General features: G+C 44.9%; 1 protein-coding gene across 8 annotated transcripts in view; it reads right to left on the bottom strand.

Annotated features, from left to right (window-relative positions):
• NFIA (nuclear factor I A) overlaps positions 1 to 24,823 on the bottom strand; it is a 455,027-nt gene that overhangs the window by 6,956 nt on the left and 423,248 nt on the right. For 2 of the 8 annotated variants that reach the window (XM_072649683.1, XM_072649681.1), the window contains exon 11: positions 3,843 to 3,914. The exons of 3 other annotated variants lie outside the window; for them this stretch is intronic. In XM_072649683.1, the coding sequence (XP_072505784.1) occupies positions 3,864 to 3,914 (51 nt within the window). In that variant the 3' untranslated portion in view covers positions 3,843 to 3,863. Of the gene's footprint in view, positions 1 to 3,841; positions 3,915 to 24,823 lie in introns of those variants that run through there. 3 more of the 8 variants (XM_072649688.1, XM_072649687.1, XM_072649682.1) reach the window with 3 other exon arrangements.

The following is a 24,823-nucleotide window of genomic DNA, read 5'->3' as shown; positions in this document are numbered from 1 at the left end:
CTAAAAAAAAAAAAAATATGAGAAAAGAGCTTTAAACTTCCAGGGGTCCCTCTTCTAAATAAACGATGGTCCTCTCTGGCTTCCTCATCCTCACAGAGAAGAGTTCCGTCTCAGATTTGGGCTAAACCCACTCTAAAATTCCAGTTTCCTGGCTTCTGAGCCCACCATGAGGACGCCCATCCTGCAAGCCCTGGTGAGCGAGGCTGGGGACACAGAGGGGCCAGCAGGGGGTGCCCTTCCCCACCCCACGCCTCCAGCAGCCAGTCCCCCTGCATGGCTTAGCTCTGCAGTGCTGAGGCTGGCCTCTGAAAAAGCCAAAAAAAAAAAGAAAGTTTCTTCACACATCTTACTATTCAGTGTGCGCCTTGCAGACAAGGTTACCCCAGAGCAGCTCGGTAATCCTTCACTGAAATAGGCTTTATTGATTGCTCTGGTCTATTGTTCTCTTTTCAAGTCCCCCAAGTTCAAGTTCATCGTGGTGTTACATCATGTCTGGTTGCTAAGGGCAACCAGACAGACCCAGACGTGACTATCATTAGCAAGAAACCCTGGGCTCTCCTCCCACCAACCTTCCAGTGGCTCTGACGTAGCAGGGCCCACTGCAAACACATTGAGGTATTTATTCTCCCTAATTTATGACCTTCACAGCAAGCGGGGACCCCCACTCCCAAAACCAACACTGTTGTATATTTAATTAACCCGTCTTTCTCTGGGAAAGTTAGACAAAGGACTAATTATTGTGTTTCTCTGCCCCGCATTTTTTTGTCTTGGGGGGTGTGTGTGTGAAGATTTGCATGGGAAAGAAAGCTCCAAGGTCTAGGGCTGCCCCCCCAGACCCCCTCCCCCCTTATTTTTTGCCCTATTGACATTTCATGAAATTCTTTAGCTGCTTAAGGGAATTAGGGGGAAAACGAGGCGACGTGAATGTTACTCCTTTGGAGTTGGTATTCAGGAACACAAATCAACTCCTGACATGTTTAAATTTAAATGCTAACCACACACTCCGAGAGTTACTCTAAAGGTTAGTTCTTAATCAGTAGAAGTTGCTGACTCCAGGCTTTCTCGGCTTCCACGCTGCACTGCAGTTCCCGGCCTTTTGTCTCATGGTGGGGCTTTCAAAACTTTTTTTTCTCCTCCTTTCCTGAGGATGATTCCAGCCATGATGTGGCAGACACAGAGAGCTATTGTGATCCTTGACCAGCAACATGTCAATAAGGGAGTTGGGGGATCATGGGGTGGGGGGGCCCACAGGAATCCTGGGCACATGGGACCAGCCCCTTAAGGACCACTGGAAGAACTTAATTAACCCTTGCAAGGCCGGCACCCCCCCCCCCCATCCCACATCCATCCTTACATTTCTTCCTGCCTGCTCGCTCTCTGTGGGACTGATGACACTTTGGCATTTGGCTGAGGGCGCGTCTCTGAGGACGTTGGGAGGGGATCATTGATTTGCTGAGGTTGCAAGCAGGCAGGTTTGGGATGGCTCGTGTGTATTAGGCTTTCTTGAGATCAATCTGAAGATGGTCGCTGTGAATCAGAGCTCAGGACATGAGGGTCTGAGGACAGGAAAAGACCTTGGGATTATGATGGGTGGGATCCCAGACCAAGAGCTGGCTAGAGGTGGTCAGGGAGGCCAGTGCCTCTGGCATTTAAAAGGCTCACAGGAGCTGGAAGGAACCTCAGAGTCATTAAGTACAAACTCCTTGTGGGTTTGGTTTATAGAATCAGGGATGGAGAAAAGAAACCTTAAGATGGAGCTTGGCACCTAGTAGGTGCTTAATAAATGTTTGTTGGATTGGACTGAAGTCACAGTGCCTTCTCTCTGCTAATTCTTTCAGATGTATCCTACATATAATCATGATGGTACATAATTATCTCCACGTTGTCTGCTACACTGTGAACTTTTGGGCAGCAGAAGGTGGCTTTTGGATTTCTTTATATCTCCAGCACGTAGGGCAGTGCCTGGCACATAGTAGGTGCTTAATAAAGCCTGTTGACTGATGGACCAACACCCTTATTTCACTAAAGAAGAAACTGAAACCTTGGGGCAGGATCATTTAGGTCTTATGTTTGAATCTCCAGCTCCTGGAGTGTATGCAGTAGGCACCTCACGAATGCTTTCTGGGTCCCGAAGATTTGCTCATACTCACATGGGCAGTAAAGGGCAGAATTAGCATTTGAATGCAGGCCTCTTCTTCTACAGCCAATGTTCTCTCAGATGGACCAGAACCTACGTGCTCTTATTAGCTACGTTGACCCAACTCACAGAACCTTAGGACGGGAGTTGGAAGGATATTATCCACTGTTTTGCCCCCTCATTTTACAGATGAAGAAACAGAGGCCCAAAGTGACTTGCCCAAGGCCACAATGTCAGAGAGCCAGGATTGAAATCCGGACTCCTGAACTCCAAATGCAGGCCACATGTTTACAAGCAAGTTACAAAGAAATGTACCAGGAGGGATATGGGAAGGCCCACTTTATTTCTGCTTGCCATTTCTAAACAGACTGCATTTTAAAGCATTTGCCTTCTTCTTCCTCTTTTTTATGATACCAATAACTTCAGCTACAGAATGTTAATTTTGTAAGATCACATGGCTGGCCAGTGGAGAAATATGAGCCGATGATGGGTAAGGTCACTTAGGGCAGATTAAAAAAAAAAACATATCTTTGGGCATTTATGGTGCTGTAACTTCCAATTTAATATCTTTTCTGCCTTTCTCTATATTTTTTTCTACTTTGAGAAGTTCTGAAATGTAACCTCCTGCCTCCGGACAGAGTACAAAGGCATTTCTGCTTTTTATCTCCAATGAGTCCCAACAAGACGAGACAATACAGGCTGATGCTATCTGGAGCGTCTGACACCAGGGAAGCTTTCTCCAGCCAGTATTTCTGAGCTTTATAAATCCGCCATCCCCCCAAGATCCCAGCTCTGGGACGCGTCAGCTCCCCATTTGTCAGCCGCCCACCCAGTCGTCCTAGGGAGCGTCATCTGAGCTTGTCCTCTCTCCAGCGCTCAAGGTGAAACATCCCAATGAATTCTGCAGTCCAGCAAAAGATCTTAGCTTCCCTTTTTTCTCCAGTCAAATGAAGAAGTAATCTCATCAGGTGGAAAAGTGCTGACTAAGGATTTAATAAAGGGCCTGCAGATGTGTGTCATCTCTGAGGTATTCAGCTCATGTAATGCAAAACAGTTGCACACGGAGCGTGCTTATAAAATCCCATTTAACCATTGCTGGTCTCTTTTTTTACTGTTCTCTGAGGAGTATTATCACACTTTCCCGCCCTTAATTTACAACCCCATGAAAGTTGGTGATCAGGCAGGATGCTCTCCTGGAAGCCTCAAAGTACTAAGGATTTATGGACCATAAACGATAGCAACTCGTCTGCATCCTAAACAGGAAGTCTGTCACGGCGAGGACTTAGGTGGGGATGGCCGCCTAAGAAAACCAAAACCATTAAAAAAAAATTGGGGCCTTTGGTGCCATTGAGGATGGCAAAGGGGCCAACGAGGTAGCTCCCAGTTTCAGACATGCAAGAGACCCGAGAGGTCTTTGAGTCCAACTCAGTTTACCCAAGTTTGCAGAAATGGGACTAGAACCTCTGACTTCACTGCCCCAACTCAGGACCTCATGGCCTCTCACCTGAACTGTTCCAAGAGTTTCCTAATTAGTTCCACAGATCACAGTCATCAGACTCCAGTTCCAACTCATAGGGCATTTCTGCCTTTCCCTAGGCCACACTGTGTCCACACCCTGGCTCCCACCTACCATTCAGGTTTGATTTTGTCTACCCCTCCCCAACTGCCCACCCTCTCCATTAGATAGTCAGTCAACAGGCCTTTGCGCTGAATTTCCTTCTTCTCTTTATTTCTTGAAGGGAAAGGCTGTTTCCTTTTTGTTTTTACATCCTAGGATCTGTAAAGAAAATGATTGGACCTCTGAGTTTTTGTGTGTATGTTCAGGATGAGGAACTACAGGTCACAAAGTCCTAGAAAAGTCCTGTACCTAGCCCAGGATCACAAAGCCAGTGAGTGAGTGAGGTGGGGCTCCAACCCATTCCATCACACCTCCCCTCATCATTGCCCTGGAGACAACAGAACAAAAATGGCTAAAAGGGAGCTGATGCCTAGGACAAGTTGGAAAATCCTAAGAGAACCCCCAGTTATTCCTGATGAATTCAAATAGATTGGGTACAGAAAGAATGGGCAGAGAGAACTCGAACCCAGGTCTTCTTAGGTCTGAGGCCATCCGTCCAAGTTGCAGTGGGAGTGCACAGTAGGCATTATAGGCAACTAGGTGGTACAGTGGGATAGAGCCCTGGCCCTGGAGTCAAGAGGACCTGAGTTCAAATTCAAATTGTGTGTCCCTGGCCAAGTCACTTAACCCTGTCTGCTTCAGTTTCCTCATCTGTCAAATGAGAAGATGGCACACCACTCCAGCATCTTTGCCAAGAAACCCCAAGTGTGGTCATGAAGAGTCAGGCATGACTGAATTAAAGCAATGCATTTATAGGGTCACTGAACTGAGCTTTGAAGTCAGAGGCCCAGCGACTTAGGTACTTGCTGTGCAACCCTGGCCAAGTCTCTGGCCCTCTCTGGGCCTTGGTTCCTCCTCTGAAGAATGAGGGGATTAGATTAGGGGAAGTCAAAGATCCCTTCCGCTGTGACTCCCCTGATAAGAAAGGACAGGCCCAGAGTCCCCTTGCCCTAATCAAAGACGGTGAACAGGATGTGTATTAAAGCAATGACAAACAACCAAAGAGTGACAAGTCTTACTCCTGCTCTTACCTCCAAGCAAACCCAGGCTGGAGACAGCTGTATCTGTTTTTCAAATTAAAAAAGTAAGACAAAAGGCCTCAAGGCCAAAGATTAACACAGGCGGAAGGAGGTTGTTAATGTGGAATCCAGAACTGGGTGTGACAGTTGGCTCTGGCTCTGGTAATGTGGGTTATTTAAGGACGTTCACACATGGAGGAAGGGGGTGGCTCATCCCATGTGCTGCTGGGGCCTGGTGGGCCCCTCCCCCAGCCAGGGAGAAGCTGCACTCAGACCCAAGCCAAGAGCCTCCTGTGGTCCATCCTAACCTGTGTTTGGATGTGGTGGGTACCCTGCCTCAATGGGTCACGCACAAGCCCAAGAGCATGCCAACATCTTCCTACAGCTCACTGTTCAGTGTTTCTCTCAAATAGGAAAGGGCTCTCAGAAGAGGTCATGAAGTCCCACCCCACTGGAACAAGAATTGGGGAGGGAGAGCCAGGGAAGCCTGGGACCTTCATTCCCTCTTTCCACAAGACTGCATCAGAGTGGGTGCTATAGGCTTAGAAATTGGCCCTGAGCACAGAAGGTACAGGGACCTGCCCTGGGTCACAAATCTAGAAGGTCAGAGATGGGACTTCAACCCAGGCCTTCTTCCCAAGAGCATTTTTCTATTTTATACAACATGGACTCAAGGTCCTTTGCCACCATGGTCGCCCTCTTCTGGCCACTTTCCAGCTCACCAAGAAGATCCTTCCTAAAAATATAATTCCCAGAACTGGGCCCAGTACTCCCCAGAGGACTGGACCAGGGAGGATACGGCACTTTCCTTACTGTAGCCTAGGACCTGGGGAGCTTTCACAGATGCCCCAAACACCAACCATCCCATCACCCTGGAGGCAGATCCCAGGAGCCTTCACATTCACCCCCCTCCTCTTAGATGGGACTCAGGGAACCAAAGGGGCTCGCCCCTGCCACGTGGCTGAAGCGCTCTCCCCAGACTCCAGACCCAGCGCTCTTTCTCTGATACCCCACTGGCTCTTTTCTTCAATGATTATTTTTACACACATGTTTATTTTTATTTACATATATACCTTAATTATTCTTGAATTACAGAATCAGGCATGGGGTCCCCTCTTGGGAACCCCATGTGTAGCACTGTGCATCATGCATACAAGAGAAGCTCAGTAAATGCCTGTGCACTGGCTGTATGGGGCAGTGGAAAGAACCTGGGGATGTGGGATCTAGAGACACAGGCTCCAGTCTTCACCAAACTGTTTTGCCCGATCAGCAAGCACTCATTAAGCACCCACTATGTGCTTGGTGCAGGGATACAATGACCAAAATGTCAGGACCCAAAAGCTGACCCAAGACTCCAAGTCAACTGTTTTCCACTCCAACAAATTGTCCCTTACAATCTGTATGACCTTGGGCCAGTCCCTGAACCTTTGAGCCACAGTTTCCTCACCTGCAAAAGGGGCACAATAATTCTTGCCTCTCTGACACTACAGGGCTTTTGGGAGGAAAATATGAAATACCAACGTCAGCTCACAATAACATCGAACTAATATTTACATACGCTTTGAGGCTGGCCAAACGCTTCACTCGTTTGATCTGCCCAACAATCCTGGGAGGCAGGTGCTATTATTAACACTATATTATTTTTATTAGCTGTATTATGAGGAGTGCTCACCAGGAGGGCAATGTTATTAGTCTCATTTTACAGACAGGAAAACTGAGGCAGACAGAAGTTAAGGGACTTACCCAGGGTCACACAACTAGTAAGTGACTCCAAGCCAAGTGTACCCTCTAGCCACTGTACCACCTGGCTGCCTCTGGCTGTGAACATCTGTCATCCCTTCGCTTCTCAAAGTCTTATTCACACAAGGGAACACATAAAAGATAAAATACGATATAGTCACTGAGGGGTTAGTCAGGACTTGAACACAACCATGACCCCCACACGGACATGCCTTTTTCAGCAGATCCTTAATTCACAAGCTACATTTTTTGGGGGGGAAAGTGTACCTGGCTGGGCCCTGGGTAGGTACACTTTTTGGCCAGGGCCCTGTCCTTCTGTTTGCCCCAGAAGGCCACTATCAGTTTTCTCCAAAGGAAGAAAAGGGACAAGCACCAGAAGCAGACAGATTATTCACCATGTGGGTGACCTCCATGCCACTCCCATTGGGACAGCCCTGGCCCAGGGATTCTGAGACAACAGCCCTTGAGAAGATGGGCAGTGAGCAGCTGGATCCCCTCTGTGCAAAGGCCAAATGTGGTCGGCTCAGTCCATGGAATGTAGATTGATCTGTCCTACGGACTGCTTGCCTACCTAGTATCAGGAAGCTCAGTGGAGCCATCCAAACCACGGCCCCCCAGGGACTAACCCGGCCATTTCAGCCAAGACCTCTGTTTTCATAGAAACCTCAAGTTGGGAAAAAAGAAGAGTTTTATCTGAGTGCCTCCCAGATCTTCAGAATGTGTGCATGCACTCATGCACGCACGCACACACACTCACAGTTACTTTTGTTAGAAGTTGGATCACTGAATGTTTCAGCCTGGGGCCCAGCTGGCCTTGCTGGCTGATGTCCACTTGAAACAATATTCTGCCAGGTAAAATTCTTCTGCCCTGAACAACCTCACAACTACTGGATATCACAGCGCTCAAAGGAACTTCAGAGGTTGTACCATTTAACCCCCTCGATTGATACCTGGAGCCCAGAGACTACTTCTAAGACCCACAGTTTACAAGTCTCAGAGGCAGGATTCTAACTGAAGACCTCTGGTCCTAAATTCAGCTTTTCCACCCATATAAGAAACTAGCTCCTTAAATACTTCATGCTGGAAGGGGAACTTAGCTGTCACTTGATCAAATCCCTCCCCTTTCAGAGGAGGATACTGGAGTCCAAGGTAGTTGACTTACTCAAGGTTACACAGCTAATGGAGAAGTGGAATTTGAACTTGGGTCCTCTGATTCTAGATCATGGGATGGATTTACAATGGGAGGGGCCTGAGAGGCCATCTATTCCAACTTACAAAGGAGGAAAGAAAGATCTAGGGAAGGAGAGTGATTTGTTCCAGGGTTGTGGAGGTTGTTAATAACGGGCATCATGGCATAGTGAGTAGGGCTCTGGGCCTGGAGTCAGTAAGATCTGTGTTCAAATCCTGTCATAGGTACTAGTGGAACACTCTGAAAAAGTCGCTGAGCCTCAGTTTCCTCATCTGTAAGAAGAGGCATGACAATAGCACCCACCTCCCAGGACTGTAGTGAGGATCAAAGGACACATGTCGAATGCTTCGTAGACCTGAACATGCCATGAACGTTTTTAGATATTATATCTACTGTTATTAAGAGCCAGAAAGCTAGAATTTCAAGTCAGATCACAGGATAACACAAGATTAGGCCCAGGGAATTTAAAGTGCCTTTCCAGAGTCACACATAGGCTCACAGATCTGAGACTAGGATTGTGATCCCCAGACGGAGAGGGCTGCCCTTGCAGCTCTGAGTTCGAATGCTGACTCAGAAGCTTACCAGTCATGGGATTCTGGATAAACTGTGTACCCCCTCGGAGCTTCAGTTTCCTCATCTGTAAAATGGGGCAGCTGGACTGGACTGAAGCTCTGGGAGGCCCTCAGGTAAAATTCTTCCAGCTCTAAATCAGCAGTCCTAAACTTGGCAGCTGTCTGGTTCAGTTCCCTCACTTTACAAAGGAGGAAACTGAGGCCCATGGAGGCGAAACCACTTTGCCCAAGTTGGAAAAGGGACTCGATGCCCAGTCTTTTCAGCATACACAACCCATTTCTTTGTACTCCACACACAGCTTTCAGATAGTCCACTCTGCCCCACCCACCCAAATCGGTCTAAATATAACACCCTACAGACGGTGCAGCATCAGATCCTTGAAATGCAATCCAGAAAGCTGGGGGAGACCAGGTACTTTTAATATGACATATTAATTATGTATGGGAACTTAAGACCTAAAGAAGGTGGTTTCCCTGGAAAGAAAGTAAGAGCTCGACAAAGGTGATTTATTTATTTATACGGTTAAAAGCCGAGAGCCTTTTGGGAACTGCCAGGGGGTGGGGGCAGTAGGAAGACCCAGAAAGATTGGAGTTTTTCCCAGTGGCAAAAAGTTCTTAAGGAAATGAAATCTCTCTTTAATCGCTATATTAACATCAGGAGGAAGCCCTGATGTTGCACAAAGGAACTCTCCCGTGCTCTCTGAAAGGCATTTGGACTGTGGTCCTGGACAGAGTCATGGGGAGGGGGGCTGGGGCTGGGGGGCCAGCCTGGGGAAGGGGGTAGTCAAGCAACCAGAAGGGACAGAAACAATCCTATTTGGGCTTTTTGTTCACCAATGGCATACTACATAGATCAGAGGCTTCTGGTAAAATACCAACCCCGACTGTACACAAAGCACAGGAAAATGTGAGGCCAAAAAAGAGGCAGCTTAGGATGTGTTAACGCAGCTATTCTATCAGCTTAAAGAGTATTTTATGCTTGAACAACGGCTCCCTTTTATTATGGCGGCCTTTCATTCATTCAGGACTTCAAAGGGTCCAGCCACCAGTGTACCTGATCATCCAGAGGACCCTGGAAGGGTGTTCTAAAGAAGTGAGCCACTGGGAGACCCAGACCCCCGTGGACCAGCAGTTCAAAGAGAATATTTCAACAATGATTACATTTTGTAAATCTGTTTTTTTTTTTTTTTAACGAAAGACAGCTTATTTCCTGCTTTTTCATGAAAAATAGATGCTAACCGTTAAAGCCAGCCTGCCCTAGGAAAGTTGCCTGGGATCTGGGGGGGTAGGGGGAGGGATTAAGGCCCAGGTCAGGTGGAGTCTTTCAGGATTCCAACATGTTTGAGGGTGGCGAGGCAGAGTCCTTGGTGGCATTCCCATAAGGAGGATGGGGAGGCAGAAGGGATGTAGATATTTCACACGGGGGCGGAGGGGGGGAGAGGAATTGTCTTGGAAGAGATGGGTTTGTTTAATTAGGTTCATTTTTCTTCAAAGTTTTGTGTTTTTTTTCTTTTCTTTCTTCCTGAAAAGATCAGCAAAGTACAGAGGGCCTCAGGCATATAAAAATCTCTCGCATAAAAGCCAGAGTAACCCGTTTTGGATTTTTTTTTAATAGTCTCATTCAACTTTAAACTTGAACACCCAGAGAAGCCCAACATGCATGTTTCTCTGTAGCCATAAAACCTAGTTCAGCCTCAAGAGCCCAGGCTACTCTTTCTCATCACATAACGATACTTCCTTTTTCTCTTCTTCCCAAATGGGAACTTCCCATCCTACCTCGCCATGTCCTGCTCAAGAAAATGACTTTCTTTTATGGGAAGGAAAAAAAGAATATTTCCTGGATAGTTATAATCGTTACAAGTGCCCTAAAGTGAAATGAGCTGTCTTGGAAGGTGGAGCAGTACCGTGGTATAATGGAAAGAAGGTTGGACCTGGACCTAGAGATCTGGGTTAAAATCCTGCCCCTGCCTCTGACTAAAGGCCGCTCATGTGATCTTTCTGAGCTTGAGTTCCCACATCTGTAAAATGGGGATAATAACTTTTACCTCCCAAGGCTGTTGTGAGGATTGCTTAACAAGCCTTCAAGAAATCTCTTTATCCTCATGTACATCATCCTGTGTATATAATACATTATCCCTACATATTCATATGTATATATATTATGGATGGATGGATATGGCAGTTATTATTCATGTTGCCCACTTCTCAGGTGTGTTGTAAAGAAGTTGTTTTTTTTTTTTGAATACAGGTTGGATGAAATGGTCTGAGATTCTTTTAAATTTTGAAGGAATTTTATGAAGATGAAAGAATGACCCTTCTTGACACTGCAGATTCCAATCTTGGCCAACAAATACAAATGATCCCTTTCAGAGGGGGCCTCGCCAAGCTGATTCTGTCACCCCAACATTTATTCTACCTGGTCCCTTCTCTCCTCTCACACAGCTACCACCCTCATCACTTTTGACTCAAGATATTGAGAAAAACCTTCTAATTGGTGTCCCCACCTTTCCCTACTGTAATCCATCCATCAACCTGCCACCAAACTGGTTTGTCCTAATGGCACAGGTCTGACCATGTCCCTCCTTTACTCTAAAAACTACAATGGCTCTGTCTTGATTCTGTTTATCAACTAAAGCCCTTCACAACCTGGCTTTCAATTATTAGACATTACTCCTCTCCATATACTCTATGGTCCAACCAAACTGGTGTTCTTTCTGTACTTCATATATGGTACCCATCTAGGTGCCTATCATGGCATTCCCTTGACTTACACCTCTTAGACCACTCCTTTCTTTCCTCAAGATTTAGCTCAAGTGACAATCCCTATATGAGATCTTTCCTGATCTGCCCTCAAATGATCTTATCTATTACATGGATTATGACAACACAATAATATACACACATATATGCATATAGTATCATATAGTCACATAAGATGTAATATGTAACACATACACACGTATATATTATACATAAAGCCATATATATCATATATAAAGATATGGTAGATATACATACATATGTGTATATTAATTATATTATATGTAATATATAACATATGTGTTATATAACATAGTTATGTCACACTATATATGCACCTATGTATGTCTATGTATCATACAATACACATGACATATCTTATATAAAATATAATTTATACCATGCATTATATATAGCATACACATAAAATCCATAATGCATACATACACACATCTCCTCTGACAGTATGGGAACTTCCTGAACACTTATGAAGGGTTTATTTCCAACCCCTTTTTCTCCATATCCCCAGTGCCTAAAACTGTAATGGTCAAAGAATGCTTGCTGATTCGCTGATTGTTAGTGACGCTGGGAGACACACAAGGTGATCCATAAACTTTTCCACTTAAGAAAAAAAATCTCTGCTATTCCAGGCCAGCAAATGCTATTTTACCCAGTGTTCCACTCCATGCCCCAAAGCTGTCTTTTTTTCCTCTGAGTTTACTGGCTACATTGCCTGCTCAAAGGTCAAGCCTCAAACCCAATTCACTCTGGAGCTTATAGACTGGACAAGTCCCCACCCACCTAGCACAGAATGGATTTAAATATTAAATAGTAACTGTTTCTCTTTTACCCAGGAACCCTGAGGGTCTTCTCCTCCCAGTGTGATTTTTAAAATTTTTTTTTTTATTAAAAGGATCATCCCTTGAGCAAGTACTAAAAGAAGCTTATTTATTGAATGGGTGTATCACACTCAAAGTGAGAATGCTGTAAGACCTTAGCCTGAAAGGGTCAGGGTCTCCCATCGCATCCTGGGTCATCTTCAGCCATCCTGATGAATATCAGGCCACTGGACCCAGATGGCTCAGGAGGAGAAAGTGAGGTTGGTGACCCCTGCACAGCCCTCCCTCAATCCAAGTCAACTGCAAGTCCTGTCACCATCTTGATGTCCTGGTCCTCTTGGAGAACGAAGGACAGATGCAGCAACAACAACCCACCTATTCATGATCTTTTATTTATTTTTCTTCCTCTAAATGGAAACGTTCTTCCCAAATCTGAAGCTTTTCCCCAGAAAGTGGCAATATTTGCTTATTCCACAGGGAGAAGTCAAGGCATGCCAAACTGACTCCAAAAATTATTTTGATATTCCTTGGGAGGGAAGTTGGCTGCTTGCCTGTCACTCTGTCATCCCAACCTTATCTTGGAAGGGGCAGTGTGCTAGATTAGAAAAAATGCTAGAATTGGAGCCAAGAGAGACCTGGGTTCAAATTCTGTTTCTGACACTAACTACTTGTGTGACAAGGACAAGGATAGAACCCTCAGTTTCAGAAATTACTGAGTCTAACCCCCTTGTTTTACAGATGAAGAAAACGAGACTCAGGTGAGGTGACATGTCCTAGGTCACACCAGTAGTAAATGCCAAAGGGAGAATTTGAACTCAGGTCTTTAAACTCCAAAACCAAGTCTTTCTGCTTCCATTTCTAAAAGTCTATGATTTTATGATGTCTTCCCTCCCTATGTCACAGGGTTATTGGAAGAACAAAAGGAAATAACAGTTATCAAAAGATATGAAAAACTTGATAGTGTGCCTAAACCACACAGCTTTCTAGTCATGTCAGGTATTAATCCAGCCATGACTAACAGTCATGACACTGGATCAGTGACGTGGCTTGGGCTGGGGATCACCCAGAGGGGCCAGCCAGGGGGATTCCTTTCCCAGTCTATTGAGAGGATAGTAGGTTTAGGGATTTTACTCCTTCCAAACTTTTCTTTGCTGAGATGTGACTTGCTGAGGAAACTCAAGAGGAGGTGGAGGGAGTAGGGGATGAGGAATATGTAAGGAGAGTTTGCTGTTTCAAATGACAGTATTTTTTATGCTGAAACAGCAAATGCTTTTTTTATGTACAGATTTATGCCCTTCTAAATTTGTAGATTAAATTTACAGCTAAGCAATATCCATTACCACAAACAATTAGCTTCATCCTGAATTTTTTTTTCCTGTAGAGGTGAATGAAAAATTCTATGGAGAGAGAAGAAGAAAGAAATAGTCTGTGTGTGTGTGTGCATGTGTGTGTTTGTGTGTGTGCATGTGTGTGTTTGTGCATGTGTTTGTGTCTGTGTTTTTATGTATGTGTGTATGTGTGTCTGTATGTGTTTGTGCATGTGTGTCTGTATGTGTTTATGCATGTGTGTCTGTATGTGTGTGTGTGTGTGTATGACAGAGAGACAGAGATGTTAGGATTTCACAGCACCATTTGCAAAGATATTCTGACAAATTACTTGACCATAAAAGAAAGCAAAATGACGATCTCTATGCCTTCCTTTGCCTCTTAGGATTTGCTGTTCTAGGCATGAAGTCGGACCAGACCCAGTAGAATTATGGGACAGTAAAAAAGGCCATAGGTTCTAATTCCAGCTTTACCACCTGTGTGACCTGAGAAAAGTCATCTCTCCTCTCTCGGTCCCAGCTTCCTCACCTGTAAAACGAGGAAGCCAAATTAAATGGCCTCCAAGGTCCTTTCCAACTCTGAATCTTAGAAGGTGGTATGGTCAAGTCAAATCACCAAGCTTTTATTAAGCACCTACTGTGTGCCAGGCACTCTGGACTCTTTGGGGATGCAATCCCTGTCCTCAGGGAGCTCCCAGTCTAACAGAGCAAACTGCTATATACTAATAAGATAGAAACAGCTTCAACTGGAGATCATCTTAGAAGGATGTACAGAATAGTGGGACTTGGACATAAGAAGAACTGGCTTTAAATCTTGCTTCTGGTATTCGATGCATTGCCCTGGGAAAGACATTTAGCCTTTCCAGCCTCGCTTTCCTCTTGTGTAAAATCAGCTAATTGGCCTTGAGGTGCTTTCTAGCTCTCAATCTATGATGTGGTGATCAGTAGTCTAGCATACAGTAGGTAGTTAATAAATGCTTATTGATTGGACTTGACTATGAGTCTATGATTTGGATTTAATCCTGGATCTGTCCATTACTTTTGTGACTTGAACAAATTATTTCATTTCCATGAGCTTCAGTTTCCTCATCTGTAAAAGGAGGAGCTAGACAAAGGTTCCTTTCAATCAAGAACTCCAAGATCCTCGGGACACTGATTCTAAATCTGAGACAGAGAAGGGGAAGGGTTGCCTTCTGGGCCCCAAAGACAGTCAAAGCTGCTCTTGCTAGGGCCAAGAAACAGACAGCAACACCCTCACCCTGCTTTCAATCACCACCTACTTCATGGGCCTTTGGAAGTAATGGAGAATTAAGAATTAACGAAACTGCTCGTGAACTCTCCGGAGCTGGCTTTTCCACTTTGGAACCATAAAGCCCGATGTACTATAACTTTATTGTATTTTCATAAAAACAATTACTGGAGGGAAGACTGTTGCATGTTTATTGGCTCTTAAATTAAAATATCCCTTTCCCTCTTAAAACCACCATATGGAAAGGAGACCCCACTGCCTCTTCGGTTGGATTGGTGGCAAATCCACCAAATGGATATTTTAATTTTGATTTCTGCTGCCGCAGAATCCTTCCAGACATGCTGCTCTGGGCATTAGAGAAAGATGAACTGTGAAGGGCTGTTTACTTATATAACGGTGGTGGGGAAGCAGACTGCAGATTGTCTGTGGAACAACATGGCTTCCTGTCTGACCGCCCAGCCTGCTCCAAGTTCAAGTTCAGGTTTAAATGAAAGAAAAACCCTCCTTAGGAGTTTATAGCTGGGCCTCATTTCCATGTGCTCCCCTCTGAACTCAGCCTGCATGCCCAGCCTCTGTTTCCAAGGCTCAGCAAAGGAATGTGCGACAGTTTGAATCTGGGGAGCATTCTCAGGAGCCCAGGCTGGGCACCTTTGGAATGAAGTTTCACCAAATCTGCTGCAAAGACTGAGAATAGGAGGGAGGGGGAGGGGGATGAGGTAAAGAAGGAGAGAGAGAGAGAGAGAGAGAGAGAGAGAGAGAGAGAGAGAGAGAGAGAGAGAGAGAGAGAGAGAGAGAGAGAGAGAAGGGGGGAGGAAGGCACAGAGAGATGGGAAGATGGAGGGGAGAGACAGAGAGAGAAACAGACAGATGCACAGAGAGAGAGGTATATAGAGACAGGGATAAAAATGTAAGAAAGGAAGGATGGAAGGAAAGGAAAGAAAGAAAAAGAGAAGATGAAAGAAAAGACAGAAAGAAGAAGCCTTTAACAGCTTAAAGTTGCACTGACATAGCATAGCATGAATGCTACCTATTATTATGATAGCTGAACCCCCTCATTTTCCAGATGAGAAGAATGATCCCCAGAGAGGTGAAATGATTAACAACAGCTACCACAACCAAGGTTTGCAAAACACTTTACATCTGTTACCCCATTTAATCCTCATGACAACCTGGTGAATGCAGGCGCTACCATTATCTTCATTTTGCACCTGGGGAAACTGAGGCTCAGGGACATAGCAGTGGCAATCATCTGAAGCAGCATTTGAACTCTGGTTTTCCCAACTCTGAAGTGTGGCGCTGTAACCTCATTAAGATCTAGCTGCCAAAGGTCACACAGGTAATGTTTAAAGCCAGGTCCTCTGGATGCTGGAGAAGTCAGCCTGGGTCAGTGTACCAAACAGCCTCAGAGTCATCACCATCCCCTTGCTGATTCCTTACTTGTTAGATTTCTACAATGGAAGTGTGCTCTATCTTGAAAGTCTCATCTGTGGGGGTCTCACCATGGCCTCCATGGTCACCCCAGCCTTCCTCTAGCTCCTTGGTTCCATGACTCCCATTGTCTACTAGATACTATCATACAGATGTTCTCTATCACCACAAACTCAGTGTCTAAAACTAAACACAACAGTATCCCCTCAAACTGTCCCCACATTCTGAACCCCCACTTTCCACAAATGATGGAAATCATCCTTTCAGTGATCCAAATGTCACAACCCAGTGATCACTAAGTCCTACCGATTCTTTCTAAGTTCTATTAAACCTACCCTGCTATTTCCATATCTACCATGGAGAACATTTTATAATCTCTCCTTCTAGAAGCAGCTAGGTGGCACCGTCGAGTCAGGAAGATGAGCTGAGATCCTACCTTAAACTCTTACTAGCTGTGTGACCCTGGGCAAGTCACTTAACCATTTTGTTTGCCTCAGGTTTCTCATCTGCAAAGTGGGGATAATAACAGCACCTACCTCTCAAGGTCATTGTGAGGATAAAATGAGATAATATTTATAAAGTGCTTTGTAAACCTTAAGGTTTTATATATATATATGTATGTATAGCTGTGTGACCTTGGGCAAGTCACTTAACCCCAACTGCCTCATCCTAGGTCATCTCTGGTCATCCTGATGAATATCTGGTCCCTGGATTCAGATGGCTCTGGAGGAGAAGTGAGGCTGGTGACCGGCATAGCCCTCCCTCACTCAAAACAAAGTCAAGGGCAAGTCATGTCATCATTTCTCAGATGGCATGGTCTTCTTTGGCAATGAAGGACAAACACATATACACACATATATACATACATATGTGTGTGTTTATGTATGTATGTATATATGTGTGTGTATATATGTATATATGCATTCACCAAGTTAATCAATTATTACTGATTATTACTAATAACAGCATTAATCTTCTGAGTGGCAACCCCACCTCGATGCTTTGCCCATTCTAATCCATCCTATGTAGATACGCCATATCAATGTTTTCAAAACTAAGTTTTCCTTTTCAAACTCAATTCTTTTCAATACTGATTTTCTATTGGTGCCATATGGCCTATGCTATGGTGTGGCTCTCATCTGTGGGATATTATAGTCTCTGAGTAATCGTGTACCACATAGAGGGAAGTGCAGAATCACGGAGTGGTTATGAGCAGGGGACAGGGAGTCACTGAAGACAGTTTTCTCTGGGCATTCTCTCTGGCTGTCCCCATGCCTGGAACGCTCCTCCTCCTCCACTCTGACCACTGACCTCACTGGCTTCTTAGAGGCCCCAGTTTATATAGTTTCTCTTTTACTGGAAGCCTTCCCTAGTCTGTTACTCATTCCTATTTGTCCTACATACAGCTCGGTTTGGATAGACTTGTTTGCATATTGTCTACCCCATTAGACTGGGAGTTCTTTGAGGGCAAGGCCTCTCTTTCCCCTCTTTTTGTATCCCTAGCACTTAGTGTGGTGCCTTTCACATAGTAGGTGCATATAAATGTTTGTGGTTGTTGTTATTGACTGATTGGTTGAAGAGAAGGGAGGTTAGAAGAGTAGAGAGAGATGATATACTCAGCTCTCTGTTTTATGAAAATCAACATGGCAGCTATATGGAGGATGATGTGGAAAGGGGAGAGAATGGAGGCAGGGAGACCCACCAGGAAGCTTCCGAAATGGTCTAGATCAGAGGTGATGGATGGGGTCTAAAGCAGAACAGAAGCTGTATGAGTGAGGTTAAGGAGCCAGATGGCAGAGATGCTATGGTCAGCAAGACTCTGCACCCTTGTGGGATGGTGGTACAATCAACAGAACCAGGAAAGTAGGGGACGAGTTTGGGAGGCAAATAGGTCCTGTCTTCAACATGTTGAGTCCAAGCCATTGTAGGGATCCTTGTCTAGCTTCAGCATAGACCAGATCATCTTCGGGGTGATCATGGATTTAGATCAGGAAAGGCTGTCAGAAGCCATCTATTCCAACCTCTTCATTTATTGATGATGAAACTGAGGCCCATAAAGGTTAAATGACTTGGCCAGGGTCACACAGACAGCAAGTACTTGAGGTGGGATATGAATTCAGATCTTCTTCCACATCCAGCGCCTGATCCACTCCACTGCTCAGGAACTTGCTAATTTTGCAGCATTTAAGCTAACGACAAGTCAGATGTTGTTCCATGTACAATACAAGTTCTTTCTTTGCAGCTAATCTGGGTCTGCTAAAAGCTGCCTTATCTCTTCCATTTCCCTAGAGTCTGAAAGTGGATGGAATTCCCATTTCTACCATGACTTTGTTCCTATGTCTGGTCTCTACATTCTACGGTTCTTCCTATGGTAAGAAAGAAGGAAGGGAGAGGGGAGGGGAGAGTTACGAGTACAATGTGAGATTATCCAGTAGTGACCCAGGGGCCAAGCAACATTAGTGCATTCCAGGAGGAGGCCCATTCAGCAGTTCTGGCTCTGCAAAGGTCACTGTGATGCAAGACCCAAGGGAAGGAAGGCTGAGTGACTGGCCTTCCAGGAAGATGCCTGAGGTGGGGAGTCCAATTAGGACAGGGGCTTGGAGAGCCTTAGGCATGTCTCTGACAGGGGAAAATATTCAGCAAGTAGGCTGCAGCCCATTTCCAGTGACGACCTTCGTATATGAAGTGCACCTCGGGGTAGTGGATGGACAATGTACCGTCCACCCAATGGGGAGAGGATGGGATAATGGACAACCAGCCCAGTACTGCATTGGTATTCAGGAAATGGAATAAGATGCAAAGCAGGACTCAACCTTTCTTATTCCTGGAGCCCTTTGGTTGCAGTCTGAAGAAACCTATGGAAGTCCTACTCATAAGAATGCTTTAAAGGCACAAAGTAAAATATATAGGATTGCAAAGGAAGCACAGTTCTCAAAATATATATAAAAAACATGACAAGTTCATACGCTCTAGCTTAGGAAGATGTGCCCTAAAGGAAGCCTCCAGCATTCTGGATGGAGTGAAGATGTGTAAATTGTGTAAAAAGCTGGAAGGGATCGCTCCAGCCATCCTCATCTATACTGCATCTGAAAATCCAGTGGTGCAGGAGCTACGGGATGACAAAGCAGGGATAGGCTGCAATCTGCACCAGTGGGGAAGCCTCCCCACAACTGAGATCACACATCAGTCAGCCAACCATCAACAAGCATATCTTACTGAAATACTGAGGCAGGGGAAATCAAATGGGAAACAGCAGAATGAATCTTGGTGAAAAGATCAGCTGGGAGAAGAGAGGAAGGCTGTGGCCTGAACTCAGGAAGACTGGGTTCAAATCCCGAAGGTTACTTAACCTCCGTCTGAGCCGTAAAAGTGAGATTTTCCCAGGGTGGTTGTTAGGATAAAATGAGATGATATTTGTAATTTTTGATCTGTGAATCCTAAACAAATACTGGTGGTGAGGATGACGGGTCAGAGCAAATGAAGCAACGCCCAGAGACCTGAGAAAACAGCTGACAGGTACTAGAGGTGTGTGTGTGTGTGTGTGTGCGTGTGTGTGTGTGTGTGTGTATGTGTACTATGTCTTCACCAATGTGGGAAACCCCCAGAGTAGAAAATTCCTCCACTGATATAGAAAGGCACTTTGAGGTACTGAGAAATTAAATGACTTACCTAGGGTTACCCAGTCAGTGTTCATCTAAGGGGAGTGCTGAGCCCAGGCCTTCCTCTCTCCAAGGCTGGCCCTCTCTCTACCACAGCACACTGCCTTTCATTGAAATAGTTTCATAATGGGCAGGCAGATTTTGAGGAAACCTGGAAAGACTTACATAAACCGGTGCTGAGCAGAACCAGGAGAACGTCGTACACAGTAACAGCCACAGTGTGTGAGGACTGACTTTGATAGACTTAGCCCTTCGCAGCAATGCAAGGACTTAAAACTTTTCCAAAGGACTCATGATGGATAATGTCATCCACATCTGGAGAAAGAACTATGGAGTTGGAATGCAGAGTGAAACAGACTCTTTTCTCTTATTTTTTGTTTTGTTTCTCTCCTTCGCTATAATTCTTCTATGCAGCATGACTAATGTGAAAGTGTGTTTAATAGGAATGTATGTATTGGAGCCCATAGCAGACTGCATGCCATCTTGGGGAGGGAAGGGGGAAAGAGGGAGAGAAAATTTAAAACTCATGGAAGTGAATGTTGAGAGCTGAAAATAAATATTTAAATAAAACAAATTTAAGAACTAGTATCATAGATTTAGAGCTGGAAGTATTCTCGGAGATCATCTAGTCAAACTCATTTTACACATGAGGAAACTGAGGCAGCGAGGTAAAATGACTGGTTTAGAGTCACAGAGCTAGTAAGTGTCCCTGGTGAGAGGTGAATGCAGAGCTTTCCGGTTCTCAGTCCAGTGCCTTATCTCCTGCCATACTGCCCCTCCAACATTAGAAACAGAGAAATGTCCTTTCTTGTTTCTTCCTCTTTCATAATCTTTGCACAGAAAGACACACAAAGACCATCAAGTTGAATTAGTTCTAACGATCAATTTTAGTTCAATTCTAATTAAACAATTTCAATGTAATTAATGCCAGCTAAGAAATCAGCCCAAATTACAAATGTAAATGTTGAACTTTAAATCCAAGGTCCTCCCTGCTTGTTGCACTTTAAAGAATTCACCTGCGAAGGTAGATGGGAATTTTAACCTCTGTCTCCTCTGTGAAGGAGAGAAGCTAGGTGTTCTGTGCAACAAGGAGACCAGAGGACAACAAGGCCAAGCTGCAAACAAACAGGTGCACCCACCCACACTCCAAGACTTCAGTAGGTCTGTGATCTCACTGACAGGATCCAGGCTGTATCCACAGAAGCCCAGGGTCCGGGGCTAGAAAACATCTGGTGGAGGGTGAGCGAGAGAGCAAAGGGCTTTGCATTGCTGTGATAGGAAGAGTGGGTGAAAAAACTGGTGATGTTTAGCCTGGAAAAATGAATACTCAGGAAATCAGGTATTTGAAGTGCTAGAAGGAAGGACTGGCTTATTCTGTCTGACCCTGGAGGGGAGAGCCATCAGACATGGGCAGGAGGTACCTACAGGCAGATTTAGGCCTGGGCTCAGGAAAAACTAGTCCTAACAATCCCAAAGTGGAAAGGGCTTGTCCCAGAAGGTGGTGGGCTTCCTCTCCTTGGAGGTTTTCAAGCTGAGCTGATGGCCCTTTGTTGGTGATGGCATAGAGGGGATTATCGTGCAGGTATGGCTTAGACAGGAGCTAAGCATGGTGCCTGGTACAAAGAAGGTACTTAATAAAGACTGACTGATGGAGGGTCCTACTAACTGAGTTTCTGCGAGGGTGTTTTCTCTGAAAGGGAAAGTTTCCTTTTGGAGAATTACTCCCATAAACTGTAATAATGGTTGATACTTGAATTCTTGGGTAGCGAAGGCTGATTACAACCGAGGCGGAGCTCAGATCCCTGAGTTTCTCAGGGCACAACTATAAGCCCCAAAGGCAACATAGAAACGTGAGTCACTATTCACAACAATGATGTATTCTGGTTTTGTTGACTCCGGAAGGCCCAGTGTTAAAATCCTACCTTGGGCACTTAATAGTTGTGTCAACCAAGGGCAGCCAGGTAGTGGAGTGACCTGCAGTTAGGAAGACCAGAGTTCAGATCTGACCTCAGGCACTTACTAGCTGTGTGACCCTGGACAAGTCACTTAACCCCTGTCTATAAGTGGAGAAGGAAATGGCAAACTACTCCAGTATCTTTGTCAAGTACAAAACCCCACTAACAATTGATCCATGGAGTTGCAAAGAGTAGGACATGAATGAATATCAACGTATCTGGCAAATTACTTAGACCTCTCCAAGCTTGAGTTTCCTGTCTGTAAAATGAAGGTTTGGACACCACAGGCTCCAAGATCCCTTCCAACAAGAAATCTGCTCTCTTCTGAACTTACTAGCTGTGTGATGGGAGGAGGGGCTTTCAGCAGTTCCCTAGGACTGATCCAATAACTCTTAGTTCTTAACCCAGGGAGGGATCTCTGGATGGGTATGTCTGTGAACTAAGATGGGAAAACAATTATATCTTTATTTTCCCTAACACTAAGTTTCCATCCTTTACATTTTATGCATTTAAAAACACTGGTCTGTGAGGGTATATAGGCCTCCATAGACTAACAAAGGGTAATGGTGTCCCCAACACAAAAATGGTGAACGAACCACTTAATTAAGACATGCAAGATGAAGTGGAAAGCGCTCTGGATTTGGAGTTAGAGGTCCTGGGTTCAAACTCTCCCTCTGCTACTTACTATCTGTATGACCTTGGGAAAGTTAATTTAAATGGGCCTCAGTTTCCTCATAGCCATGATGGACTCAATAGCTTCCGAGTCTATCATAAACCTTCTCCCACAGGATCTCTCGTTGAAGATCTTTCATCTCAACCTTTTCTCAGCAAAAAAAAAAAAAAATGATCAGGAGACGGTCATTTGCCATTAATGTTTCAAGATGAGGTAGCAGAAGGGCGGAGTAGCAGAATACTACAGTTAATTAATTTAATAATGCCATTAAATATTGCCATGGCTCTCGGATCATCCTAAGCTTGGTTAATGCCCACAGTCTATTCACTTGCTGACTGCCAAAGGTGACCATAGGCTTTGAGATGTTAACTTCTGCCCCACGGGGATGACACTTAGCCCATCTCATTTAATTTCTGAACTTCACTCAGCAGTGAGGTCCTAATCCTCGATTTTTATAATCTTTAGTGGGAAACATTAAAGTATAGAGAGACTCCAGTTGGCAGAAATCTTTATGTTCTTCTCACAGCAAAAGTCATAAATCCAAAGACTGACCTTTCATATGCAGGTCATATATGACACCTGGTTCACTTTTGTCCGTTCATATAGGATTTATGGAAGGGTCTAGAGATACAAGGCATGAAAGATGAACTTTAATGAAATATCTTTCAAATATGCATACTTACTAAAAATCTCACCCTACCCACTACCTGCCCCCTTTACTACAAGAAAAGCTGGCATATGTCCTTTGAAAAATTCCATCCTGTCTACAACTCCAAAGCTAGTCTCAACTGAATCTACACCTTGCTTCTAGTGGATTCTCCTAAATCAGGAGTAAATTTCATCTGGAATATGTGGATGAAAATGTGTGTAAGATTTACGTTAGATGGTCTTCCCAAATTGTAAAGTTATATTTTCAAATTTGTAACAAATGCTTGATGTATTTCTCCTCCTTTTTTCCCCTTAGAGTCTAAACTCACACTCCTCTAAACTTTTACATTTTTGTTGAGGGCACCACCATCCTCCCAGTCACCCAAGTTTAACACCTTGGGATCATCCTCCACTCATGGAATCAAAGCATCAAAGATTAAAAATGCAATGGAGGTCATAAAGGCCATCCTCTCATGGTACAAATGAGGAAACTGAGGCACAGAGCTGTGAAGTGACTCCCGAGCTCACTCAGATAACCCATTTCTTCCTGAGTCTAAGTCTATCCCATGTCCCATAAGTTGCCATGTCTTGTCAAGTTTATCTCCACAACATTTTGTGTTCCCCTGCTTCTTTTCACACACTGCCTCAACCTCCATTCAGGTTCTTATCACTTTTTGCCTGGATTTCACTAACCTCCTAATTAATCTCTTTTTTCCTCTGGTTTCTTCCCTCTCATTCCACTCTCCCCATTGCAGCCAAATTCATATTTCTAAACAATAGCACCGACCTGTGCCATTCCCCATCCTACTAACTCACCTTTACTCAAAAATCTTCAAAGGCATCCATCCTATCACTAGTTCCCCTCCCTCTGAACATACTCCAATGCCACCTCCCCATCTGTGGGGCCCAGAAATGAGGAGAAGATTCTAGCTGAGGTCTAGCCATGGGGGGAACCATGGGATTGTCAGCTCCCTTCTTCCTGAATACTATGCCACTAATTATGTACTATTAATGCAACCAAAGATGGCGCCAGCTTTGGGGGCATAGGGTCATGGATGGAAGGGCCCTTCAAAATCCCTGAGTCCAATCCCTCATTTGTCAGATGAAGGCAGTGAGGCCTAACGAGGTTATATGTGGAGGTAGTAGATGGAGGGGAGAGAAGGCATGGATGATGGAGAGGTGCCTGCGCATATGGTACACATGTTCTCATATGCTTGTCAGGGGAGAAGGAAAAGTGAACCAACAGGGCTAGAATTGGAGAATGACAGCCTTAGCCTCATGGTGTTTCTGGGGACAACCCTATCTAGAAGCAGACATGTGGATCCTGTACAGAGGGATCCAGAGAGAGAGATACTTAATAATTAGAAGGTTAAGACAAACACCCCAGGCAGGCTTTGGCATCTGGGCTGTGCTTGAAGGAAGCTAGGAGTTCTACAAGGTGGGGGTGACCAAAAAGTACTTTCCAGACAAGGGGGAACACTGGGCAAAGGTGTGGAGGTGAGAGATGGAATACTGAGTTTGGGGAACAATGATTAGACCTAGTTTAGCTGGAAGATAGTATGGGTGAAGGAGAGCAATCTGAAAGAAACTGGAAAGGTAGGTGGGGGCCAGGAGCCACTTTGTGGTAGGCTCACTCCACCTCAGTGCCTTCCCTCTGGTGATTATTTCCAGTTCATCCTGACTGCAGCTTGATTGTACACAACTGTTTTCATGTTGTCTCCTCCGTGAGACTGTGAGGTCCTTGAGGGAAGAACTGTCTTTTGCCTTTTTTTGTATCCTTTGTGCTTAGCACAGGGTCTGGGACACAGAAGATGCTTAATAAATGTTTACTGCCACACTGACTTTTTTTTCACCATACCAGGAATGCTTCCTTTGCCCCACTCCAGAAAATCAATTGTTCTCCATGGACCGTCAGGCATCTCCCCCAAAAGCGGGCACAAGTATGAACAGGGATGCCCAGCTCACTCCAGGCTGGGCCATTGGAGGGAGATCTGTGACCTCAGAAAGGCCCT

This window comes from Notamacropus eugenii, chromosome 2, assembly GCF_028372415.1.
Source record: "Notamacropus eugenii isolate mMacEug1 chromosome 2, mMacEug1.pri_v2, whole genome shotgun sequence".
NCBI classification, from domain to species: Eukaryota; Metazoa; Chordata; class Mammalia; order Diprotodontia; family Macropodidae; genus Notamacropus; species Notamacropus eugenii.
The sequence above is the reverse complement of the archived record's forward strand: the minus strand, read 5'-3'. Positions and strand labels throughout refer to the sequence as shown.